This window comes from Cynocephalus volans, chromosome 3 (assembly GCF_027409185.1).
Source record: "Cynocephalus volans isolate mCynVol1 chromosome 3, mCynVol1.pri, whole genome shotgun sequence".
NCBI lineage: Eukaryota > Metazoa > Chordata > Mammalia > Dermoptera > Cynocephalidae > Cynocephalus > Cynocephalus volans.
Genome location: NC_084462.1, coordinates 185,804,734 through 185,826,399, shown reverse-complemented (window position 1 = coordinate 185,826,399; position 21,666 = coordinate 185,804,734). Strand labels below are relative to the sequence as shown.

General features: G+C 45.3%; 1 protein-coding gene across 1 annotated transcript; it reads left to right on the top strand.

The window, feature by feature from the left end:
- Positions 1-2,562: 2,562 nt before the first annotated feature.
- On the top strand, positions 2,563-19,677 carry LOC134372843 (immunoglobulin alpha-2 heavy chain-like; the record flags this gene model as incomplete). Its single annotated transcript, XM_063090190.1, has 5 exons — positions 2,563-2,883; positions 11,751-12,038; positions 15,258-15,348; positions 15,483-15,562; positions 19,600-19,677. Coding segments are annotated over 5 exons (858 nt in total), but the record flags the coding sequence as incomplete, so codon positions are not given.
- Between the last annotated feature and the right edge of the window lie 1,989 nt (positions 19,678-21,666).

Sequence of the window (21,666 nt, the reverse complement as noted above, 5' to 3'; positions counted from 1 at the left end):
AGCTCCCATTTTGCCTTTTACTTTCACCCTTCATTCTATTTAAACCTCACACGATCACAGGCACATCTCGGCGTGGTTTGCTGCATTAGAATTTGCTCTAAAAGATCATTCTTGACCCCTGCTCCCGCATTTCTTCTTTGCCTTAAGGGTCTATTCTTGGATCTCTTCTCACTTTTCCCTTTTCTCTCTCCCCTCATGCTCACTGGAGTTTCAAAGGAAACAAACTGGAAACCTGAATTTACTCCACTGATGCTACGAACTTTCATTCCTTTATTGCTTCTAAAACCAAGACATAAAATCATCTCATTCCATGTTTCTGCTGGTTTCCAATGCAACTCTTTTTTTGTATTTTATTGTAATCCTATATTTTTTGTTTACATTTGCTTAATGATTCATTAAATATATAAATACTACTAAGTATTATTATTATTGGTATAATCATTGTTTTAATACTGTTTCTTTTATTTATAGCACATTTGCAATTTTCTCTGCTAGTATTTTTCTCACCTTTCTCCCACTTTGAGACAATTTCATTTCCATGAATATATTTTCTCTATTCAGTGGTATGAGACTCCTGATTAATGATTTTTCAACATTATTTTTCTGAAAATACCTTTTTGTAAGAGATCCATCCACAAAACACAACACCCAGCATATACATCGTTCTGGCAGGATAATTATGATACAAGGAACAGTGTGCGATGCACTAAGTCCCCACAACACACAGTGTGGTCCTGCTCACTTTGTACCTCGGGAGATTCTTCCTGTACACTATGACTTCTTGAAGAACATCCATAAAAAGCCTGCAAAGATCACATTTGTGTCTGTTACAAGGAATTGCTCAGCATCAATCAGAGGCATCGCTCCAGGTAGATTTTCAAAAATGATCAGTGGTGAGTGTGTGTGTCTCTGTGTGTGTATGTCTGTGTATCTGTGCGTCTGTGTGTCTGTTTGTGTTTGTGCAGAAAGAGGAAAGGGAAGAGTCAGGGAGAGAGAGAGAGACAGACAGACAGACAGAGGTGACACGTGCTTAGCGTGTTAGACTCCAGTGCACCCCCACTGGTCTCTTTCAATCTGAAGACAACACATAACATACATTTTTGATCTTTTGATGTCAGTTAGAGCATATGATTAATTATGCCAAAATGAATGTGCACAGATGCCACACACACACTCACAGCCTGGTTCATTAAATTAAAGTTCAGCAGGCATCACATTCAGTTGCACAGGATGAAGAAGTTGTGTAGATTTGTGGTACAACACTGGGCCCCCCATTACCAATACTGTTTTGTGCACTTGGACTGTCAATAGAGTCCAGGTTCAATGTCTTCATATCAAATAAAAAATAGTCTATCTGAAATTCCTCATTCCCTCCTCTTCTGTTTAATGTGACATGAAGGGCTGTCCCTGCATGACATGGACCTGCCCTTGGGATTGCGAGGGAGCTCCCAGGGGCAGACTCAGCCCAGCATCCAGCCCAGCCCCTGGCCTCTTTCTGTGTGCTGGGAAGTGGTACAGGGGGCAGTGACCGCAGTCATGGAGGGGCTGTCACGGACCCCAGCACATGAGCGTCAAGGGGAAGTTTGTTTTTACAAGTTTTATGCTCTGGATGGTTTTACTGCTTGCACGTTAACCATTATAATTGAGGTTTTTAAAGGATATCTTAAAAAATCAGGGATAACTGATGAAATTGGAGGATTAAATGAAAGATTTAACATCCATAAAATTTGGATGAGAACTGAATGTAGATAGGAAAAATTTACACTACAGATGCACAGGACTTACTCTGTGATGCGGGCGCTTAAAAGTCTTTTGCTCTTTCCCAAATACTTAGAATCACTTTACTGAGTAATGCACAAGGCGTCATTTTTTGCAGAGTCCCTGTGGGTTCCCATGTACTGTGTCTTGTATCACAGGGTGGACAGAGCTCAAGGTAGGCTTGAAACTCATGGAACAGCAACAATGTAACAATGTAACAAGCTCTCAAGTGTGATGAGAACCACATGACAGGACAGGGTACAGGGAAAGAAAGCAGGGGTTCTGCTGGGATCAGTGCTGGGAAGCAAGACCCAGAGCCTGGGTTTATGGAGCAGAGTTGGGCTGCACCAAGACGACACAGAAGATGGGAGTTGAAGGAAGGGAGATCTGGGCTCAGAAAGCTGGGGACACATTTCGGTTATTTCAAACTCACCAGGTTCTCTCCTATTCCATAATTGCATGTCAAATAATTTTAAGAAAAATGAAACTATACAGGCACTTAAAAAATACAAAGTCTCTCACCTAAGTTTATAACCACTTATAAGAACACAGCTCCCCCACATGCAAATTTTCCTTCAAGCTCTAGGGTAAATGTGGTGCTTGGGTGGTGGAAGCTCACAGGTCTGTCCTCAGACAGGGCTCAGGTCTCTGTGAAAGGCAGAGTTGAGATCTAATTGAAGATGAAACTGTGGGGTCTTCTCCTTTACCTGGTGACAACTTCCAAATGTGAGTTTCTCAGATGTCAGGCACGGGTCTGTGGGATGGTCGTGACTGCACATGACTGACAGGTTCTGATTCTCCTTGTCTCCAGGTGTCCTGTCCGAGGTGCAGCTGCAGGAGTCGGGCCCAGGACTGGTGAAGCCCTCGCAGACCCTCTCCCTCACCTGCACAGTCTCTGGTGAATCCATCACAACCAGTAGTTACTACTGGCACTGGATCCGCCAGCTCTCAGGGAAGGAGCTTGAGTGGATGGGACGCATCAGTTATAGTGGAAGCACAGTTTATAGCTCATCCCTCAAGAGCCGCATCTCCATCACCAGAGACACGTCCACGAACCAGTTCTCCCTGCAGCTGAGCTCTGTGACCGACGAGGACACGGCCGTGTATTTCTGTGCAAGAGACACAGTGACAGGAAGACAGCGTGAGCCCAGACACAAACCTCCCTGCAGGATACAGGAGGGGTCTGGGCTGCAGGGGGCGCTCAAGGCCCACCCAGCTCCTGTGCCCCATGGAGCAGGTGCAGAGAGGGGATGGGGGTTCCTCTTGGGATCTCAGGTTTCCTCTGCTCTGCTGACTCTCAGATGTCCCTCAGGGTCATTTCCTGCTTTGTTCTTAGTGACTCTAATTCCCATGTTCTCACTGCAGGCCACACAGAGTGAAGTAACTTTCCTCATTTGTAGATAAGATGTTTCCATTCACTGGGACCTTTCCCCCGCCTCAGGTTTTACCCTGACCTGTTCTCTTTCCTGACACACAAATCATTGTATGGATTCTTCTGTTCCTTTGATCAAGAATACTTTCCTCTAAATTTTAGCTAAGTCCAGATGCAAACTGTCCATAAATGCGCCTTTTTTCTCAGCCAAGCCCACATCCCGTCATTGTTATAATCACGCTCCATGACCTCAGCCCATAGGGTCTCTGTCCTCCCTGGGGCGGTTAAGCCTCTGGACCCTCATCCACACGGTGGACACTGATGTTCAGGATTTGTCGCACTCTCTGTCCTTCCTTCAGTATCCCGGATGGAAAAGCAGTTTCTTGAGGGCCCGACACAGCTCTCATGTTTCCATGTGGACAATTCAGTGTGACAAGCACAGTGATAAATCCCACCAGAGCCCTGCTGGGCTGAATTTTTGGTCTGCATCTGTCAAAGTGTCCTCGGGAACTGTGTCCTAAGATGTATCTCTCAGCTTGCTTGGGAATAGTCCACGTAGATACTGAACACCCGATGGACAGAGTCCCAATCCCTGCCCACTCTCTGATGTCCCCAAAGTATCCCGCACACACTTGCCCTGATAATGCCATCTGTAGAGGTAGGGCTTAGGGCTCACAGAGCACTCAAGTCTGTTGCACAGACTGAGTCACAAACCCTCCACACGCAGGTCCACAAGCGGGGTAGTAGGAAAAAGGTCCTGGGGGCCGTGGGTAAAAGATTAATTGACTTTATTCAGAGCTGGGAGCAGGTGTCCTAGCGGCTTCTCTGAGAGTTTTGAGAAGCACCGTAGATCAGACCTGTTAGTCCTTTATACTTAGGTCCATAACACAGGACACCTGAGTGCCCAGATGCAATTACATTAAGTAGTAAAAAGGAACACCTGAGTATATTTACAGCAAATGCTCGGCAAGATTTTTAACATCTGAGGGGCCCAGACTATTTTCCTACATTTTCCCAACAATCCACTGCTTCAGGGTCCCTTACCATATTATCCATGTGTTCAGAATCTTCTGGAATGTTCCCTTAGCTAGGATAAATGACCCTTACATTCATATAACTATTGACTGTAAAAGATGCCTTAGACTTGTACTGCAGTTCTGTCCTTTCAACTATTAGCCACACATGCCCAGTTAGTAGTCATCACTGGTGTGAACTTCAGTGCATATTCAATAAGCAGACACATTGGCCACACGAACGTATGTATGTGCCCAGTAGACTCTGGTACCCACAGCCAGAGCACTATGGGGGAAAAGACAGAAGGGTTATTGGTACCAATAGGAGCAGTTCTCACCCCTCTGGTAAGGTGCATGCTAGTTTGCCAACGTGGGAAAGGATGGTTGCAGGAATAGTTATCTTACCTGATTTATGCTACCTTACATTATCTGCTAACACTGTTGGATCTGTAGGTTCTACATGTAACACTACAGGGGAACTCATAATTGGCCATAATGACAATATAAACGTGCCCTTTGGAATAGAGCACTCATCTGTTCCAGGCCATGTTACCTTTACTTGATTACGCCAGGTACTTGTCATCCAAGGTGAAATTTCCAAATCTTCTACTAGTCCTTTTCCCCAAGGCCCTATTAGACCTACCCAGCGTATACCGGGGGCTTCTATTCTCCAAGGCCATTCCCATTGTACTGTCTGTTCCAGTAGTAAACAGATTGGGGCTGGTAAGAGAATATTTCCATTATTGCCAAAAGCTCATCTGTAGTAGTGATCTGCTCTTGTTTATGTGCTGCAGCCCCATGCAACAGATCTTCCACTGGAGAGGGCCCGCACTTGTGGGGTCTCTTAGTTAGAATCCTGACTGTTGCCGGGATCGCTGTGTCCACCCCTTCAGGGACGGGGGTTGGGCAGATAGCCTTAGCTCCTGTTTTAGGAGACCATTGTATTGCTCAATCATCCCTGCTGCCTGGGGATGATATGGCACATGCAACTTCCACTGAATAGACAGCTGGTAAGCCCTCCTCTGAACCTCATGTCCAGTAAAGTGCGTTCATTGTCACACTCTGTGACTACAGGAAGGTCATCTCAAGGCTATGCAGTGCCTTCACAGTGTTTACATTGTCTGAGGCCTTACAAGGCCATACAAACAGAAGACCAGTAGCTGCATGAGCAGCAGTGAAGATGTATCTGAAATTCTCTGACCTGGGCAGTGGTCCAGCAAAGTCCACTTGCCATCAATCCAGGGGCACCCTTCCTTGAGTTATTTGTGCGTCTACATGGGGCACCCTCTGGGAGTGTAGACTCTCTTGAGCACATACTTGACAAGCATGACAGGCATTCACTACATCTTCCCATTTTATAGGCAGGGCCCATCTTTGAGCCGCCATCCACATGGTCTTGCTGCCAGCATGTTGCATTCGTCGATGTAACCACTGGACTACATCAGCATCTGCAGCTCTCTCCAGACATCTTACCTTAGCTAAGGCAACGGCTTCATCATTTCCTGGACTGGCTAAACGGGAAGTGTCCTGTGACATGGAAAAGAGTTACTTCTTTCTCATGCCCCAATTCCCATAACTCTTGCCACATGGCTTGTCCCCACAGGGGTCAGTAGGCAAACATCCCCTGTTGATACTTCCAAGTAGAAATCCAAACGGTTAAACCTTTGTACACAGCCCAGCTGTCAGTGCAGATGGTTAATGGCCCAGGCTCATTTTTTATCACCACCCAAAGAGCTTTCAATTCTGCCCATTGACTGCTTTGCCCTGTGCCATTTTCATACCATATGGTATCCGTTAAGGGCTGGACAGCAACAGCTGCCCATGATGCTGAAGGTCCCATGCTAGAGCCATCTGTATACCAAGCTTGCTCTGTGATAGGTCCCTGTCCCTCATGGAAAGGTGTGGCCTCCACAACCACTACTCGGCCTAGCAGAGTTTGCAACTCTTTGGACAGAGGACTCGCTGACACAGTGCTCCTTTGTTCTATATATGCTCCCCATGTAGACAGAGTGGGAGTCTGAGCTATGCCTGTTTTAGGGTTGGTTGCCCACATGCACAGCCAACCTAGTGTGAGATATGTTGTCCTTACTAGGATTTTGGCAGTTCCTGTGATAGCTTCAGTGGCCATCAAGGCAAAATATACGGCTGCTAGCTGTTTTTCTATCTGAGAACAGCATAATTCAGCACCCTTCCAGAGCTTAGCGTAATTCAGCACCTTTCCAGAGCTGAGACCAGAATCATGCACGTGTTTCGAATTGGTCTTGTCTCTGCCACAAACCCCATCCTAACCCCTCCTGGATATATGTACAGCTAATTCAAAAGGCTTAGTGGGATCAGCCACTTGTAAGGCCTATACTTGCTATGCTGCCCTCTTTGTAGCCTGGAAAGCCTGTTCTACTTCCTCAGTCCAATGCCAGGGGGCTCCTGTCTTTATTAATGCATACATTGGGCATGCCATTTGAGCCATATGGGGTACCAAAGTTCTCCAATACCCCAGAATCTCAAATATGTCTGCAGCTGAGCTACAGTTTGTTGGTTAAGGTACACATGTATCTTATCTGTAACAGCTTCTGGGATGACCCCCTCTTACCCAACCAGACAACTCTTAAGAATTTGACTGACAGTCCAGGTCTTTGCACTTTGGCTGTGTTCATGGCCTGCCCACATAGATCCAAATGGCTTAGCAGCATTGGAGCTTCCTGGGTTAAATTTGTTAGAGAATCAGAGGTTAACAACACATCATCAATGTAGTGAAACATTGTAACTATGCTGGACCTTGTCCTCTTGGCTAGTTCCCCAGCCACTAAACCATGACAGATGGTTGGGCGATGCAGATAACCTTGGGGAAATACTTGAAAGTTTCCACTGTGTCCCGTCCCAGGTGAAGGTGAACTTATCTTGGCTATCAGCTGAGATTGGAACCAACTCAGAATGTGTTTGCCATTTACTCACAATCTTGGGAGTTCTCTAGTATTCCCTCACATGGTTCAGGTAGCTGCACTCACCCATTCCATTAGGGAGTGATTACATGGCACTTGTGCATATCAACAGCTGCTATTGATATTCTGCAGCTGCTGCCTCAGGGAAGGGTGGCTGGTAATAGAGGCCACCTCTTCCATCTTCTCAACAGAGCACATCACACTATTCACAGATCTTATAACATCAGTAGCCAAGCAGCCAGGAGCTCCCCTTTTTCTGCCAAAACTGTCTCTGCAAGTCAAATAATTCAATGTGGGAATAAAGGATATAGGTAGTGAACTGGGTCACCTGTGGATTGTGTGCCGGGTGGCTGCCTGGTCCTATAGGGTGCTTGCACTTCACTTTTTGGTGCACAACAGGTCATGCCTGGAGATGCACAGTCTCCCCAAACTCAGCGCTGGGTTTGTCGTTAGCCCTGGAGTGAGAAGCAGGGGTGGCCACTCACTGCATGTCATCCTCCAGGACAGTCATTCATGCTTCCTTCAACTCTGCTTTCTTCTTCAAATCTTGATCAGTTTGCAGCACACTGAGTAGTAGCCAGGCTCTGGTCAACAGAAAAGTGACCATCAGGCACCACATCCTCAAGGACAGCCACATTTCCTCTTCCTCCCAAGGGGTTCTCTGAGGATGCCCTGCTTCATGGAATGCCTGGTCTATGCTGACTTGCAGTATTGTAAGCAGCAACCAGATCCAGGTCAACAGGAAAGTGGCCAGAGGGTACAGAATATTCAGGAGGAGCCACATTACCTCCTTCTCCCAAGGGGCTCCTGTACGTGCCCTCAAAACCTGCTGACTATGCCAATTGTAGAGGTAGGGCTAGGGCTCACAAACTGGGTCACGACCCTCCACATGCAGGTCTACAAGCTAGATAATAGGAAAAAGGTCCTGGGAGCTGTGGGTAAAGATTAATAGGCTTTATTCAGAGCTGGGAGCAGCCGTCCTAAGGGCTTCTCTGAGAGTTCTGAGCAGCACTGTGGATAAGAGCTGTTAGTCCTTTATACTCAGGTCCATAACCTAGGACACCTGGGTGCCCATATGCAATTGCATTAAGCATTAAAAAGGAACACCTGAGGATATTTACAGCAAATGCTCGGCAAGATTCTGAACATCTGAGGGGCCCTGACAATCTTTCTATATTTTCCCAACATAAGACATTCAAAATTTACTCTCTTTGCTATTTTGGAAGTTACATTCGATCATTGGCTATAATTTCTGTGCTATTCTATGAATATCAAATATTCATCAATTCTTGGGGGAAGGAGGGTATGAGGAGATGTTGTTCTCCTTAACTTTTGAGGGATTATTTACCTGAATCAGGAATCGTGGGTGTTGGTGGTTGCAGCTCCCAACACTTTAAATATTTAAAACTTCTCGATTTTTGTTTGCATTGATTCTGACAAGAAGTCCTCTGAAATGCTTATGATTCTTCTTTTATGTGTAAGCGTTTCTAAACACAACCACTTTAGATATTTTCTGCAGTTTTAATCTGATAAAATTTAATATCTTGGTCATGTGTGTGTGTGCATGTGTGTGCGTGTTTGTGTGCACACTTGCGTGTGTGTGTGCATGTGTGTGCATGTTTGTAAATGTGTGTGCATGTGTGTGTGTGTGCGTGTGTGTGTGCGTGTGCGTGTGTGCGTGTGTGTGCATGTGTGTGTGCGTGTGTGTGTGTGTGCACTTCATTTCTGTTGCTTTTATTTATGGTGTTGGTGCTCTGTGAACTTCCTTCATCTGCATTTTTATGTCTGCCATCAATTTTGAAAAACTCTCTTCCATTAATACTTCCATGATCTTATCAATCCCTTAAAGTTTTCAATATGCAAATCTGTTATTAATTTTGTTAAATATGTTCCCAAGAATTTATTTTTGTTCCGATTCTGTTTTAAATGGGATTGTTTTACAGATTTAATCTTTAGATAGTTCATTGCTAGTGCTTCTATTATTTGTCACAGTTCATAGGTGGAGTCTTTAGGGTTTTTATATAATAGATCATGTTATCAGGAAACAAAAACAATTTTTATTCTCTTTCATAAGTGGATGTCATTTATTTATTTTTATTACCTCAATGCTCCTGACTAGAATTTCCAGTTTGATGTTTAATGGAAGTGCTGAGAGAGGGTGTTATGGTCTTGTTCTGATCACACATAGCAAACATAAACTTTCAATGTTAAGCTTGTTATTAGCTGTGGAATTATCATATACGACCTTTTATGTAGTGAAGGATATTACTATGACAAATTTGTTGAATTTGTTGTTAATAAAAATAGGTGGAAATATGTCAAATGCTTTTTCTATCTCTGTTGAAAGGATCATATGCTTTTTCTCCTTCATTCTGTAATGGCATTGATCATATTTATTTACTTGCTTCTTTTGAGCCATCCTTTCATCCCAGAGATAAATGCTACTTAATATTGGTTAAGAATATATTATAAATCTAAAATAATTGAAACAGCTCGGTGATGACATACAAAAATACATAGAGCAGATAGAGCAGAAAGCCCAGAAATAAAACTAAAAATTTACATTCACCTGATTTTTAACAAAAGTGCCAAGAACCCTCAATGAAAAGAGCATAGTTTCTTCAAAAAATTTTGTTGGGAAAATTGGGTATTCAAATTAAGATTAATGAAATTGCGCCCTCATACAAAAAGCAACTCAAAATGGAATAAGAAGTACATTTGAGTCCTGAAACTATGAAACTATTAGAAAGAAAACATAGAGGAAAATCTGTACAACTTTGGTCTGTGGAAAGCAGCAAGAGCTGTGGAAGGTGACACAGGACTGGTTGAGTGGGAAACTCAGGACCCTCTGCCCCCAGGGCCCAGCTCCATGGGCAGGTGCAGAGCAAGTCTGGGAGTAAGAATGGTTTTTTTGGTTGTTGGTAGGGGTCTGCATTTTCCTTTTCAATGAGCAAAACTATGCCTGTAGACATACTCCACCTTCCTATCTTTAAGTATACATGTCCCTAAACCCCAGACTCTGAGAAAATAGGACAGGTACTCCAGTGACTGTGGCATTTTCTTATTTGGAATCTGCTGTTTTACACAGATGCACAGTCCTTGATTTTTATTAGCACCTCTTCTCCATTTCAAAGTCATTGTTCCTGGTGTGGATAGCTAAGATTACACACTGTATGTCCTGGACTGTCGCAGGGGAACATTTTTTACATATGCTTTAATACAATTACACAACCTGTCACTTCTCCCAGCTTATTTTAAATAAAAAAGCCTAAAAGAAGTAATCAACTGAAAATGACAATTTCAAATAGAGAAAGGAAATGTTCCTAACAGGGTGGGACTAGAAGCCCAAATAGTGATTCTGTGAGTCATGCAGTGTCATTCCCAGAAATAAGAAATGGACCAGCACCATTCAGTGGTACGTCGTGCCCAACTAACGTTCAGAGTCGCTGTGATCCAGTGACTCCCAGGTGCCTGGTATTAGCCTTTGAACAGGATGGTCTACAATGGTCATCCTGGACGTGACTCTCCACAGGACATTGGGTTAAGGGGAGGCAGGGCACAGAGTGTCCAGCTCACAGGTCTGCAGATGCAGGAGGAGCTGCGCTTGAGAAAACACCACTGAGGAGTCACCTGTGACATGAAGCAAGTGACGAGATCACGAACCTCAAGACTGAGTCTGATGTGACAGTCAAGGCTGACATTGGATGTGTCGGGGCAGGAGTGTGAACAGAGGATTTCTAAATGAGATTGAGGAAGATGGAATCTCTAGAAATATCCACAGCGATAGTTCTAGTCCCACATGACTTTGTCATATAGTGGTGGGGGGGGCATCTTTTCTATGCATTTGCCTTAGTGACTTGTCTCAGGAACAGGAAGGGGTAGGGGACTTTCTTTCTCTCTGAATAAATACATGCATATATATGTACATGGGTATGTATATGCTTACACACACACACACACACACACACACACACTCACATCTGAGTGTCATAGGAAAGTCTACATCTTCTGGAAAGAGTCAACTAAAAGAGTCTAAAAAATTCCAACTGTCTCACTTGAAGTCACACATAACAGGTTTGTGTGCAGAGAGACTGAGGCCACCAGCTGAGAGACAGCATCAAACAACAGACATGGTCAATGGAGCACATGAGGATCAAAGGGTCATGGACTTCTCCTTGAACCTAGAATCTCTTTAATTCAAATGTTTCTTCATGTTCTGTACTGTCGAACCCTCCACCTTCCATCCCCCCTTCTCTTCATATTTGTCTGGAAACAGGAAGACCAGGCAGTGATGCAGAGAAGAGTCTCTGAGGTTCTGTCTCCCCAGTTCCTCTCAGCAGCACAAGGTAAGACGCTCTGCCCAGACAAGGACAGACAGAGACCGTCCCCTCTGCTCCCACACTTATATCCTCAGGGGCCTCCTCATGCAAAGCAGACCCCAGTGTCAGGCTGAAAGGCCAGCCCTGGGCTGAGCAGCCCCAGTCTCCTTCCACCAGGAGCCCTTCATCAGAGCATGGATGTCCTGGGGCTGCTTCTCTGCCTGGTGGCTGCTCCCTGCTGTGAGTGTTTCGGGGACTTCAGGAAATGGAACCTGGGAATGTGGTGGTTTCATGCATGTTTGACTGATGGTGATGCTTCTTGTCCCCAGGTGTCCTGTCCCAGGTGCAGCTGCAGGAGTCAGGTCCTGGCCTGGTGAAACCCTCACAGACCCTGTCTCTCACCTGCTCTGTCTCTGGATTCTCTTTAACCGGCTATGGTGTGCACTGGATCCGCCAGCCTCCAGGAAAGGGGCTGGAGTGGGTCGGTGCGATATGGAGTGGTGGAAGCACATATTATAATACAGATCTTAAATCCCGAGTCACCATCACCAGGGACACCTCCAAGAGCCAAGCTTATTTAACATTGGACAGCCTGATAGTCGAGGACACGGTCGTGTATTACTGTGCGAGAGACACAGTGAGGGGAAGTCACCGTGAGCCCAGACACAAACCTCTTCACAGGAAGACAGGAGGGGACTTGGTGGTTGAGCGAACCCAGAACACACTACATGGAGAATTTCCACTCAGGAGCAGGTGCACAGGACACCCAGGGTTTCCTTTCAGTCCTTGGTGTTTCCTGTCTCTGTTCAGTAAAAGTCATACTCAGGAACTCTTGTTTTTGTTTTCCTTTATTTGCTTTATGTGTTCCCTTAAAATGTGGTTTCTCTTACCTTAAAACGATTAATGTAAAACAAAAAATAAGTTTAATGTGCTGTTTTTTGGTATGATGCTACAATTTACATGACATCATGTTCACCATTTTAACCATTTGATACTGGTTAGTGGCACTTCATATTTTCACAAGGTTTGTCAGCTGTCACCACTGTGTAGTTACAGAACATTTTCATCACCTGAAAGGAAACCTCACCCCCTACAAGCAGTCACTGCTCATCCCACCCTCTCCAAGCCCCTGAGGACAGCTAATGTGTTTTCTGTATCTATGGACACGCCTGTTCTCGATGTGTTGTATGAATGGGATTATGTAACATGTGGCCTTTTGTGTCTGCTTCTGTTGTGTGGTGTAATATTTCCAAAGTTCATTCATTTTGTGGCATGTGTAAATAACTTCATTTTTGGTAGGTGAATAGTTTCCAATTGTATCAATCTGCCACAATTGTTTATCAATTCATCAGTCAACGAACATTTGAGTTGTCCACTTTTTGGCACCATGAATAGAGCTGCTGTGAAGATTTGTGCACATTTGGGTTTGGACACCTCTTTTCAGCTCTGCTGGGCAAATACCTAGGGGTGGAGTTACTGGGTCATAGGGTTGTCCTGCATTCAACGTTTTATCTAACTGCCCAAATCATTACCACAGCACTTGAGCTTTTTCCCTAAACCCCAACACTATGGAAGCTTTCCAGTGTATACACATCCATGAGGACAATGTTTCCTTTAAAAACATACAGCCATCTTCGTGACTCTGAAGTAAACCCAAGTGTTTATATTTGCATTTTCCTGATAACTAATGACGTTGATGATCTCTTAATTTGCTCTTCAGCTATTTGCCTTATTTCAAGAAATGTGGATTCTATCAGTTGCCCATTTTTAATTGAGATTTTAATCCTTTTGTTGATGGGTGTAAGATCTCGATATAAATCATTTTCTGGACAGAACCATGATGGCTGAAGTCCCTGTGGTCAGAGATGCTTCAGTTCTGCCCACATGACACCAATACATGATAAAAACCAGGTGGCCCCCTTTCCTCCCCAGCTATCTTCTGATGGTGTGAGAATCTCTGGAATGCTCCATCTCTGCTGCATTCAAGCAGCAATAACAGTGAAAAGTCTGCCTTTATGGAATAAAGACAGGAAGAGAAACACCCAGGAAGAACAGAAAAGAGGGAGCAGCAGGGAGGGGAGCAGGTGGGAGGAAACTGCTGCACCTGTGTGGAGACCTGGCTCACCTCCGGATCTGCAGGTGCAGCTAAAGGGGATTCACAAAACAGACTCTGAGAATGAATATGGGTGCAGAGCACAGTCAAGGGTCCAGGCTGCATCCTGAGAGGTGTGCACAGGGATCATGACTGATCTGTGCTTCAAAGACTGTGTGTGTGTGAGTGTGTGTTTGTAGCGTGCTGGGAAAGGTGAACTTACACCTGCTGAAAGCATGGCAGGACACTGAGTATGACTGAAAATGACTGTTTTAACCTTAAACTATTTCTTTTTCCTATTAAAGGATGATAAAGCAAAGGAAATAAATCACAATATATAAATCGTTGTGAGCAAGAATGGTATTGTTATTCAAATCTACCATGGAGGTGCAGAAAGAGAAATTATAAAATGGAAAAGATATGAGAAAAGAATAAAATGGTGGGGGTTGATGGGGAGGGGGAGATCAGGGCTGCCTCAACAGGTCAGAGGTGGACAAGGTCTCAAAGGCTGAGAACCCTGTTGTCAAAAAAGGGGGGACACACTTCAATTTTCCCCAAGCCTCCCTCCCAGAGAAGAGCGACTACCGGGCACTTTATGATGGAGTGTCCTCAGGTGGATACAAGAGCAGTGGGATGTCTCCAGCCCATGCACTTCGGCACAAGCATTACTTAGCCCCTCCCACTCTTCTGTCCTCTGCATCCAGCAAGCCACGTGTTTATCTGATCTGTGTCCCTGTGTCAAGGTTGTGATGATAGCTGCATACTCAGGGATGACAGCTGCATGCTCAGGGATGACAGCCTGCATGCTCAGGGATGACAGCCTGCATGCTCAGGGAAGACAGCCGGCATGCACAGGGATGAGAGCCTGCATGCTCAGGGATGACAGCTGCATGCTCAGGGATGACAGCCTGCATGCTCAGGGAAGACAGCCTGCATGCACAGGGATGACAGCCTGCATGCTCAGTGATGACAGCCCTGCATGCTCAGGGATGACAGCTTGCATACACAGGGATGACAGCCCTGCATGCTCAGGGAAGACAGCCTGCATGCTCAGGGTTGACAGCTGCATGATCAGGAATGACAGCTGCATGCTCAGGGATTACAGCTGCATGCTCAGGGATGACAGCTGCATGCTCAGGGATGACAGCTGCATGCTCAGGGATGACAGCTGCATACTCAGGGATGACAGCTGCATACTCAGGGATGACAGCCGCATGCTCAGGGATGACAGCTGCAAGCTCAGGGATGACAGCTGCATACACAGGCATGACAGACCTGCATGCTCAGGGATGACAGCTGCATGCTCAGGGAAGACAGCTGCATGCTCAGAGATGACAGCTGCATGCTCAGGGATGACAGCCGCATGCTCAGGAGCATGCAGAAGATTTAGATGAGGACAGTGTGCATCCTCTGGTGCCTGAGCCCAGCTCTGGGAAGCGGCTTGGATGCACAGGGTCACTGCACTTCCTCATTCTTGGGTGTTGAGGGCTCCTGGCACATGCGAACTTCCCCCAAGCTCTGCTTATATCAGGGTGACAATGCTGGGGATTGTCAGATTTCTCCCTCAATCTCTCATCATCCTGTGTAGTTTCTCTGTGAAAGACATTGTTCTGTCTCCCAAGAAGATGAACATTTTACCCTTTTTCCTTTGTCTGCTGACAGCTTCCCCGTGTGAGCATCAAGGGTTTCAGAAATGTGATAGGAGGAGTGTGCTGTGTGACACTCACGAGGATTTTCCCTCTTTTTCCAGGTGTCCTGTCCTAGGTGCAGCCACAGGAGTCACACCCAGGACTGGCGAAGCCATCGCAGACCCTCTCCCTCACCTGCACCGTCTCTGGTTACTCCGTCTCCAGGGGTTGTGGTTGGAGCTGGATCTGCCAGCCTCTGGGGAAGGGGCGTCAATGGCTTGGATATGGTCACTACAGCGGATCATCATGGAGGACAAACTATGGCCCCTTGACTCAGGGCCACATCTCCATCACTGCTGAGGGGCCGAGAACCAGTTCTCATTGCAGCTGAGCTCCGTGACCACTGAGGACACAGCCATGAACGACTGTGCAGGAGACACAGTGAGTGTCCAGTTTTCCAGCACGATCTACTGAAGAGTCAGTCTTTTCCCCAATGTACGTTCTGGCTGCATTTGTCAAAGATCAGTTGGCTGTAAGTATGTGGTTGATTCCCGGGTTTTCTCTTCTGTTCCACTGATCTGAGTGTCTCTATTTATGCCAGTACAACACCATTGTGGTTGCAATAGCTTTGCATTATAATTTGAAATCAGATAGTGTTATGCCTCCAGCTTTATGTTTTTTTTTTTTTTTCTTCTTAGGATTGCTTTGGATATCTGGTGTCGTTTGTTATTCCATATGAACGTTTCGGTTGCTTTCTGTATTTCTGTGAAGAATCCCATTGATACTTTGATGGGAATTATATTGAATCTGTAGATTTTGGGGGGAAGAATGGACATTTCCAAATGCAGTAAAATGAAATTGGACCTGTACCTCTCACCATATACCAATACCAATACAAAACGGATTAATCTTAATTATAAAACCTGAAACCATAAAATTATTAAAGGAAAATACAGGGGAAACAGTCCAGGTAATAGGACAGGTCAAAGACTTTATGAATCCTACCCCAAAAGCAGAAGCAACAAAAGAAAACTTAAAGAAATGGTATTATATCACAACTTCTGTACAGCAAAGGAAATAATCCAAAGAGTGAAAAGACAACCTCTTGAATGGGATAAAATATTTGTAAATGATACACCCAATACGGCAATAATATCCAGAATATACAAATAAACAGCTATACATTAAAATAAAGAAATAAATAAATAAAATAATAATCGTCGTCATCATCATCATCATCTTATTAAAAAATTAGCAAATGAAATTAATAAATATTTTTCAAAGGAAGGTATACAAATGGCCAACAGGTACATGAAAAAATATTCAGCATCACTAGTCATCTGAGAAATGCAAATCAAAACCACATCGAGATATAATCCCACCCAAGTCATTCTGGCCATTGTTAACAAGACCGAGAACAGCAAACACGGGTGAGGTGAGGACGCAGGGAAAGGCGAATTCTCCTAAACTGTGGTTGGGACTGTAAGTTAGCACAGCCATTATGGAAAACAGTATGAGGATGCCTCAGAGAACTACTGATGTCACTACCATATGATCCAGCAACCCACTGCTGGGTGTATATCCAGAGGAAGGGAAGTCATCGTGTCCAAGGGACACCTGCACTCCCATGCTCATCACAGCTCTATTTACAATAGCCTAGAGGTGGTGTCAACGTAAATTTCCATTGACAAATGACTGGATAAGGAAAGTGTGGTATATGTGCACAATGGAATACTACTCAGCCATTAAAAATAAGGAAATTTTTCCATTTGCAGCAACATGGATGAACCTGGAGAAAATTATGTTAAGTAAATAAAGCCAGAGAAAGTAACAGTAATAGCACATTCTCACTCATAACTGTGTGCTAGGAAGGAAGGAAGGAAGGAAGGAAGGAAGGAAGGAAGGAAGGAAGGAAGGAGGGAGGGAGGGAGGGAGGGAGGGAGGGAGGGAGGGAAGGAAGGAAGGAAGGAAGGAAGGAAGGAAGGAAGGAAGGAAGGAAGGAAGGAAGGAAGGAAGGAAGGAAGGAAGGAAGGAAGGAAGGGAGAAAGAAAGAGAGAGAGAAAGACGGAATAATTCAATGCCACAACACTATGTTGAACTTTCTCAAGGACAGAACAGGGCTATGGATACTCACGATGGGGGTCAGGAGGGAGGGTGGTTGGAAGTAACAGGTCAGCTTGTGGACATGGGCAGAGATTATGATTTGGAATGATGAATATGCTAATAATCATAAATATTCAAAATATGGAAATATGTATGGTTAAAATATTGGAAAAACTTGTTTTGCTTATGAAGTTTTTGCTCATTTCTTACATTTTATTTTTTATTATTTTTATGTTCTTGTACTGCATCTTCTATATTTTCTTATTTAGTGTGGTTACCTGAGAATAAGCATAATTAGTGACCAGCTCATGACCTGTCAGAGGTTATACTTAAGTACCTTGATGTTAACAGTTCCACCCTTGATAGATCTGTCCATGTCTTGGTTAATTCATCCAAAGTTCACAGAATCTAGATGTCTGTCAAAGTTTTTACTTTCTGTGTCCCGAGGCCTTTCATCCAGAAGCAGGTTGTTCACTAGGATTCTGTCTGGTGAGTCATGAGTATGTGCTTGGTGGAGATGACAGCAGCCTCCACTAGAACTTCAGACAGTGACGGCCTCTCCTGAGGCTCAGGGCTTCTCACACATGTGCCCCTTCCCTTGTGTGCCTTTTGCCAAATTCAAGAGTCTTCAAATGTAGATTTTGACATTTTTATCTAGATTGTGTGTTGTTTTTCTTGTGGAGGGCATGTGACCTGGTTTTCATTGACCCGTTCCTGAAGACACACCGTGACCACTGTGAATTCATGTCCTCATGTCTCACTAGGAAATGCAGAAATCGTTAATGATGAGAACTGGACCGAGGATCCTGCATGATCACAATACTTCCCCTAGACGTGACCTTGATAACAGGGCCAGATGGTGGGACAGTGGAATGACTATCATCACAACTCCTCCCTCTGTCCGTCATCCAGAACTTCACCTCACATTTCCAACTCCAGCTGCAGGGCCCCTGGGAAATGAAGCTTAACTCCGTGGCTGGGAAGTAAAAGTGAAAAGTCCATTTGTTGTGCATGCGCGTCTTCCCATCTTTTGGTTTGTTCCATATCTAATTATGTCTGCCCAGGTGTCACTTACACTTGGTGAAATCAGAATACTCCTCCGAGTAGCTGGTCAAAGTCAACCTCTAAAGGTGCTTCTGGTTTCTTCTCAAACATTCAGAAAGCTTGGAAATTGTTACCCTTATTCTAAGAACAAGAGCAATCTAGACAAACTGAACATCAGTGCTGGTCATGGGCCCATCATAGCACTGAAATTGCAGATAAAACTGGTGCCCTAAAAACTGGAGAGACAGGTACATCCAGAATGACAGGTGAGACCTTTTAGCCTAAATCTGAAGCTGCCACAGGTCCAATCTGGTAAAAAGATTTCCATAAAATTTCTATAAATGGATGGGGACAGTTGTGGAGTATGTGAGGGTGAGAGCTCCTGGGATTTGCACACCACACATCACTGTGGCCTTTCCATCCAGGAATCTCCAGGTTCCCAGGTTGAGGACTGAGATAGGTCCCCTCGTGCATCTGTCACGTGCAGGACTAATCCCTGAGATGTGCAGCCACAGCCTTCACCAGGAAGATTCTCCTTCCCGGTAACATTTTCAAACCTTACTGTGAGAGAGAGAAGAGACTTATTCCCACTCTAGATCCATATGCAGTGATTCTGTGTCACCTAAAGAGTTGAAAACACTCAGAGGAGGTGAGATTCAAGGAACAGAGGAAGATGCTTTAGCAACTTGAGTAGAGGGCGGAGGAAAATGAGTCGTGACAGGAAGGGCCCTTGTGAAAGGAACATCGTGGAGACATGAGGACATTAGTAATCAATTTCATAAACATATGTAACATTCTCATACCCCACTCTTTACCCCTAGACCAGAAAAGTAAGAGTGGATTAAATCTGAAAGTTGCCAATGCTCAGATTCTGAGTAGGAGAGCTTAGGGGAGCCCAAAGACAACACGCGAGAAACAATTGTAAACAGTGGGTGATTAGAAGACTCTGAGAGCTGCAACTATTAAAGAACCTCAGCGCCGCTCTCTCAGGCAGCGTCAGCCTGTGATAACTCCAGGGTGAGACTCACGGGGACACCCATCCCATGCAAGCACCGAGCTGAAGTCGGAAGCCTAGAGTTACTGTAACTGGGCCAGGAAGCTGATGTGTCTCCTAAACTGCTGTTGTTAAGTGACGTTCTTTCCTGCCTGAGACTTGAGAACCACAAACACAATTCAGCAGCCTGTGAGCCCGTCTGTGCAGAAAAGACATGGACACGATCCCCACGAGAGACGTCTCCAACAGAAAGATGTAGGGGCAGATTCCCATCGCAGACACTGGCCCACAGGGGCCCTGGCCCCCAAGCCCACTTTTCCATGTCCCCTGTTTCTAGGTCAACTCCTGCTTCTGCTCCTCCTCCTGGGGAGATGAACCATTGAACCCCCTCTGTGGCTTTGTCCTCGGGTCCTGACTGTGTTCTTGAGTCAGGGGACTACAGGCGTGTGGGTCTGGTGAACCCTTTCCACACATCGAGGGTGTTAATTGATGGTGCACTGACTGGGCTTGGCTCCTTGTGTGTGATCCTCTGCTCAGTGAGCCTGGAACCTTCTCATGGGCATCTGCAGGGGTTCCGGGCACTGGGGAAACAGGCAAACCAACTGTGTAGGCCCTTCCCAAGTCTCCACTTGAGTCCTGTTGCTTTGGTTCTGTTTGACAAAGCAAGACACGCACCCAGGGCCAGAGTCATTGTGGGGAGCACTACCCATGTGCTAGGTACAGGAAGAAAGGACAGGTGTTCCACCCATTATGAAGATAACTATCCGCAGCATGTGAGACTGTGTTTGCAAGAGTGCACATGGGCTGGATGTTGGGCCTCATGTTTCTATACTTACAGATATTCTATGATGTGAACTTTTATGAGAAGAGCTTGAAGGAGGTAAAAGACCCTCCCCAGGACCACCAGTTTCTGGAATCACTGTGTGTATCTTCTGTGTCCACTTCAGTGAAGGGGCTGCCTGGTGTTTTTATAAAATCTTGTCTAAGGTCTTCTTTCAGAGTTGACTGGGTTTAGAAAGTCAAATTCACTATCAAGTGATTATGTTAAAATCATATGGTGTTATTGAAGGAGCTTCTTGAATCCCAGGTACAGCCATTTAATACTGAGCTAGAGACGCTGGGAGAACACACCTTGAGCCCAGACATAAAACTCCCCTGCAGGGCGAGAGATGGGCTGCAGGAGGCACTCAGGACCCACCCAGCACAGACTCCAGACCCTAAATTCAAAATAATCTGTCCTAGACACTGAGGTCCATGGAGTCTAAGCCAAGGTCACTCTTCCCAGCTCTGAGGCAGGAGCAGGATGGAGACTCAGCAAAGCCTGACCATCAGAGCACAAACCCACCTCACCTCCTAACATCTGTCTCATGTGTCCATCTGTCTGTGGACACCCCATGGCAAGTTACACTCAGGGGACCTGAGCTGCCTCAGATGTCCCGATGAGCCCCTGGGTCACACACACACATGATTCCAGGCCACGCAGGCACCACTGCAGGGCAGGATGGGTCATGTGGGAACACAGCCATCTGCTGCCCACTGGGCTCCTCTCACAACCCACATGCCTGATGGTAGAGAATGTCTAGATGGTCCTGCCAGGGGTCCAGCTCTGTCATGGACAAACTCCTGTGTGGCTGAGGTCACAGAGTGACCAGCAAGTAGGCTGGATGGCCTGGGCACCAACAAATCTCCAATGTCCCCAGGGAACAGAGCCCAAATATTCAGGTAAAATAAGAGTTATTAATGGAAATTCCTACATTAGGAAAAAGGGAGCAATCACAGCTGAAATCATATATGGGGAAATAACAAGTAACAATTAGCAGAAACGATGCAAGTGTTCTTATTTTAAATTTGAATACAGATAGAGAAATAATTGAAGAGTATTGAGTGCAGCACACAAGTCTAGAAACAATGATTTCTGCCATTTCTTTATACTTTTGTCCTCTGAAGTTATCATTTAACTTGGCTGTCCTCTTAATGCTCTAACCACAAAAATTGCAATCATCAAATTGACAAGAGACACTCCTGTCTGTGTAACTAATAAGAACCTGGAAATGGTTCACTGTGTTCTCAGCGCATGTCTTCCTGTTCGTCTCCTCCTCACAGAGTAAAACCCTGACCTGTGTGTGAGCTCCTCACAGCCCAAAGTCTTTGGAAGATAAAAAGGATGTTGGGTGAGACACCAGGATCACACAGCCCGTGTGGCTCAGAGCGACCTAAAGGGTTTCTACCACCTCGACTGCCTCACACCTGGACACCTCCCGACTGGTTTTCTTAGCAGCTGGCACAGGAGACACTTCTTGAGAAATCCCACCACCACCCACGTGTCTCGCGTTATTCATCACAAACTGAACATGTGGAATGTCCTGGAGGCCTCCAGGTCTTTGCAAGTTGCATCCTCCCGTTA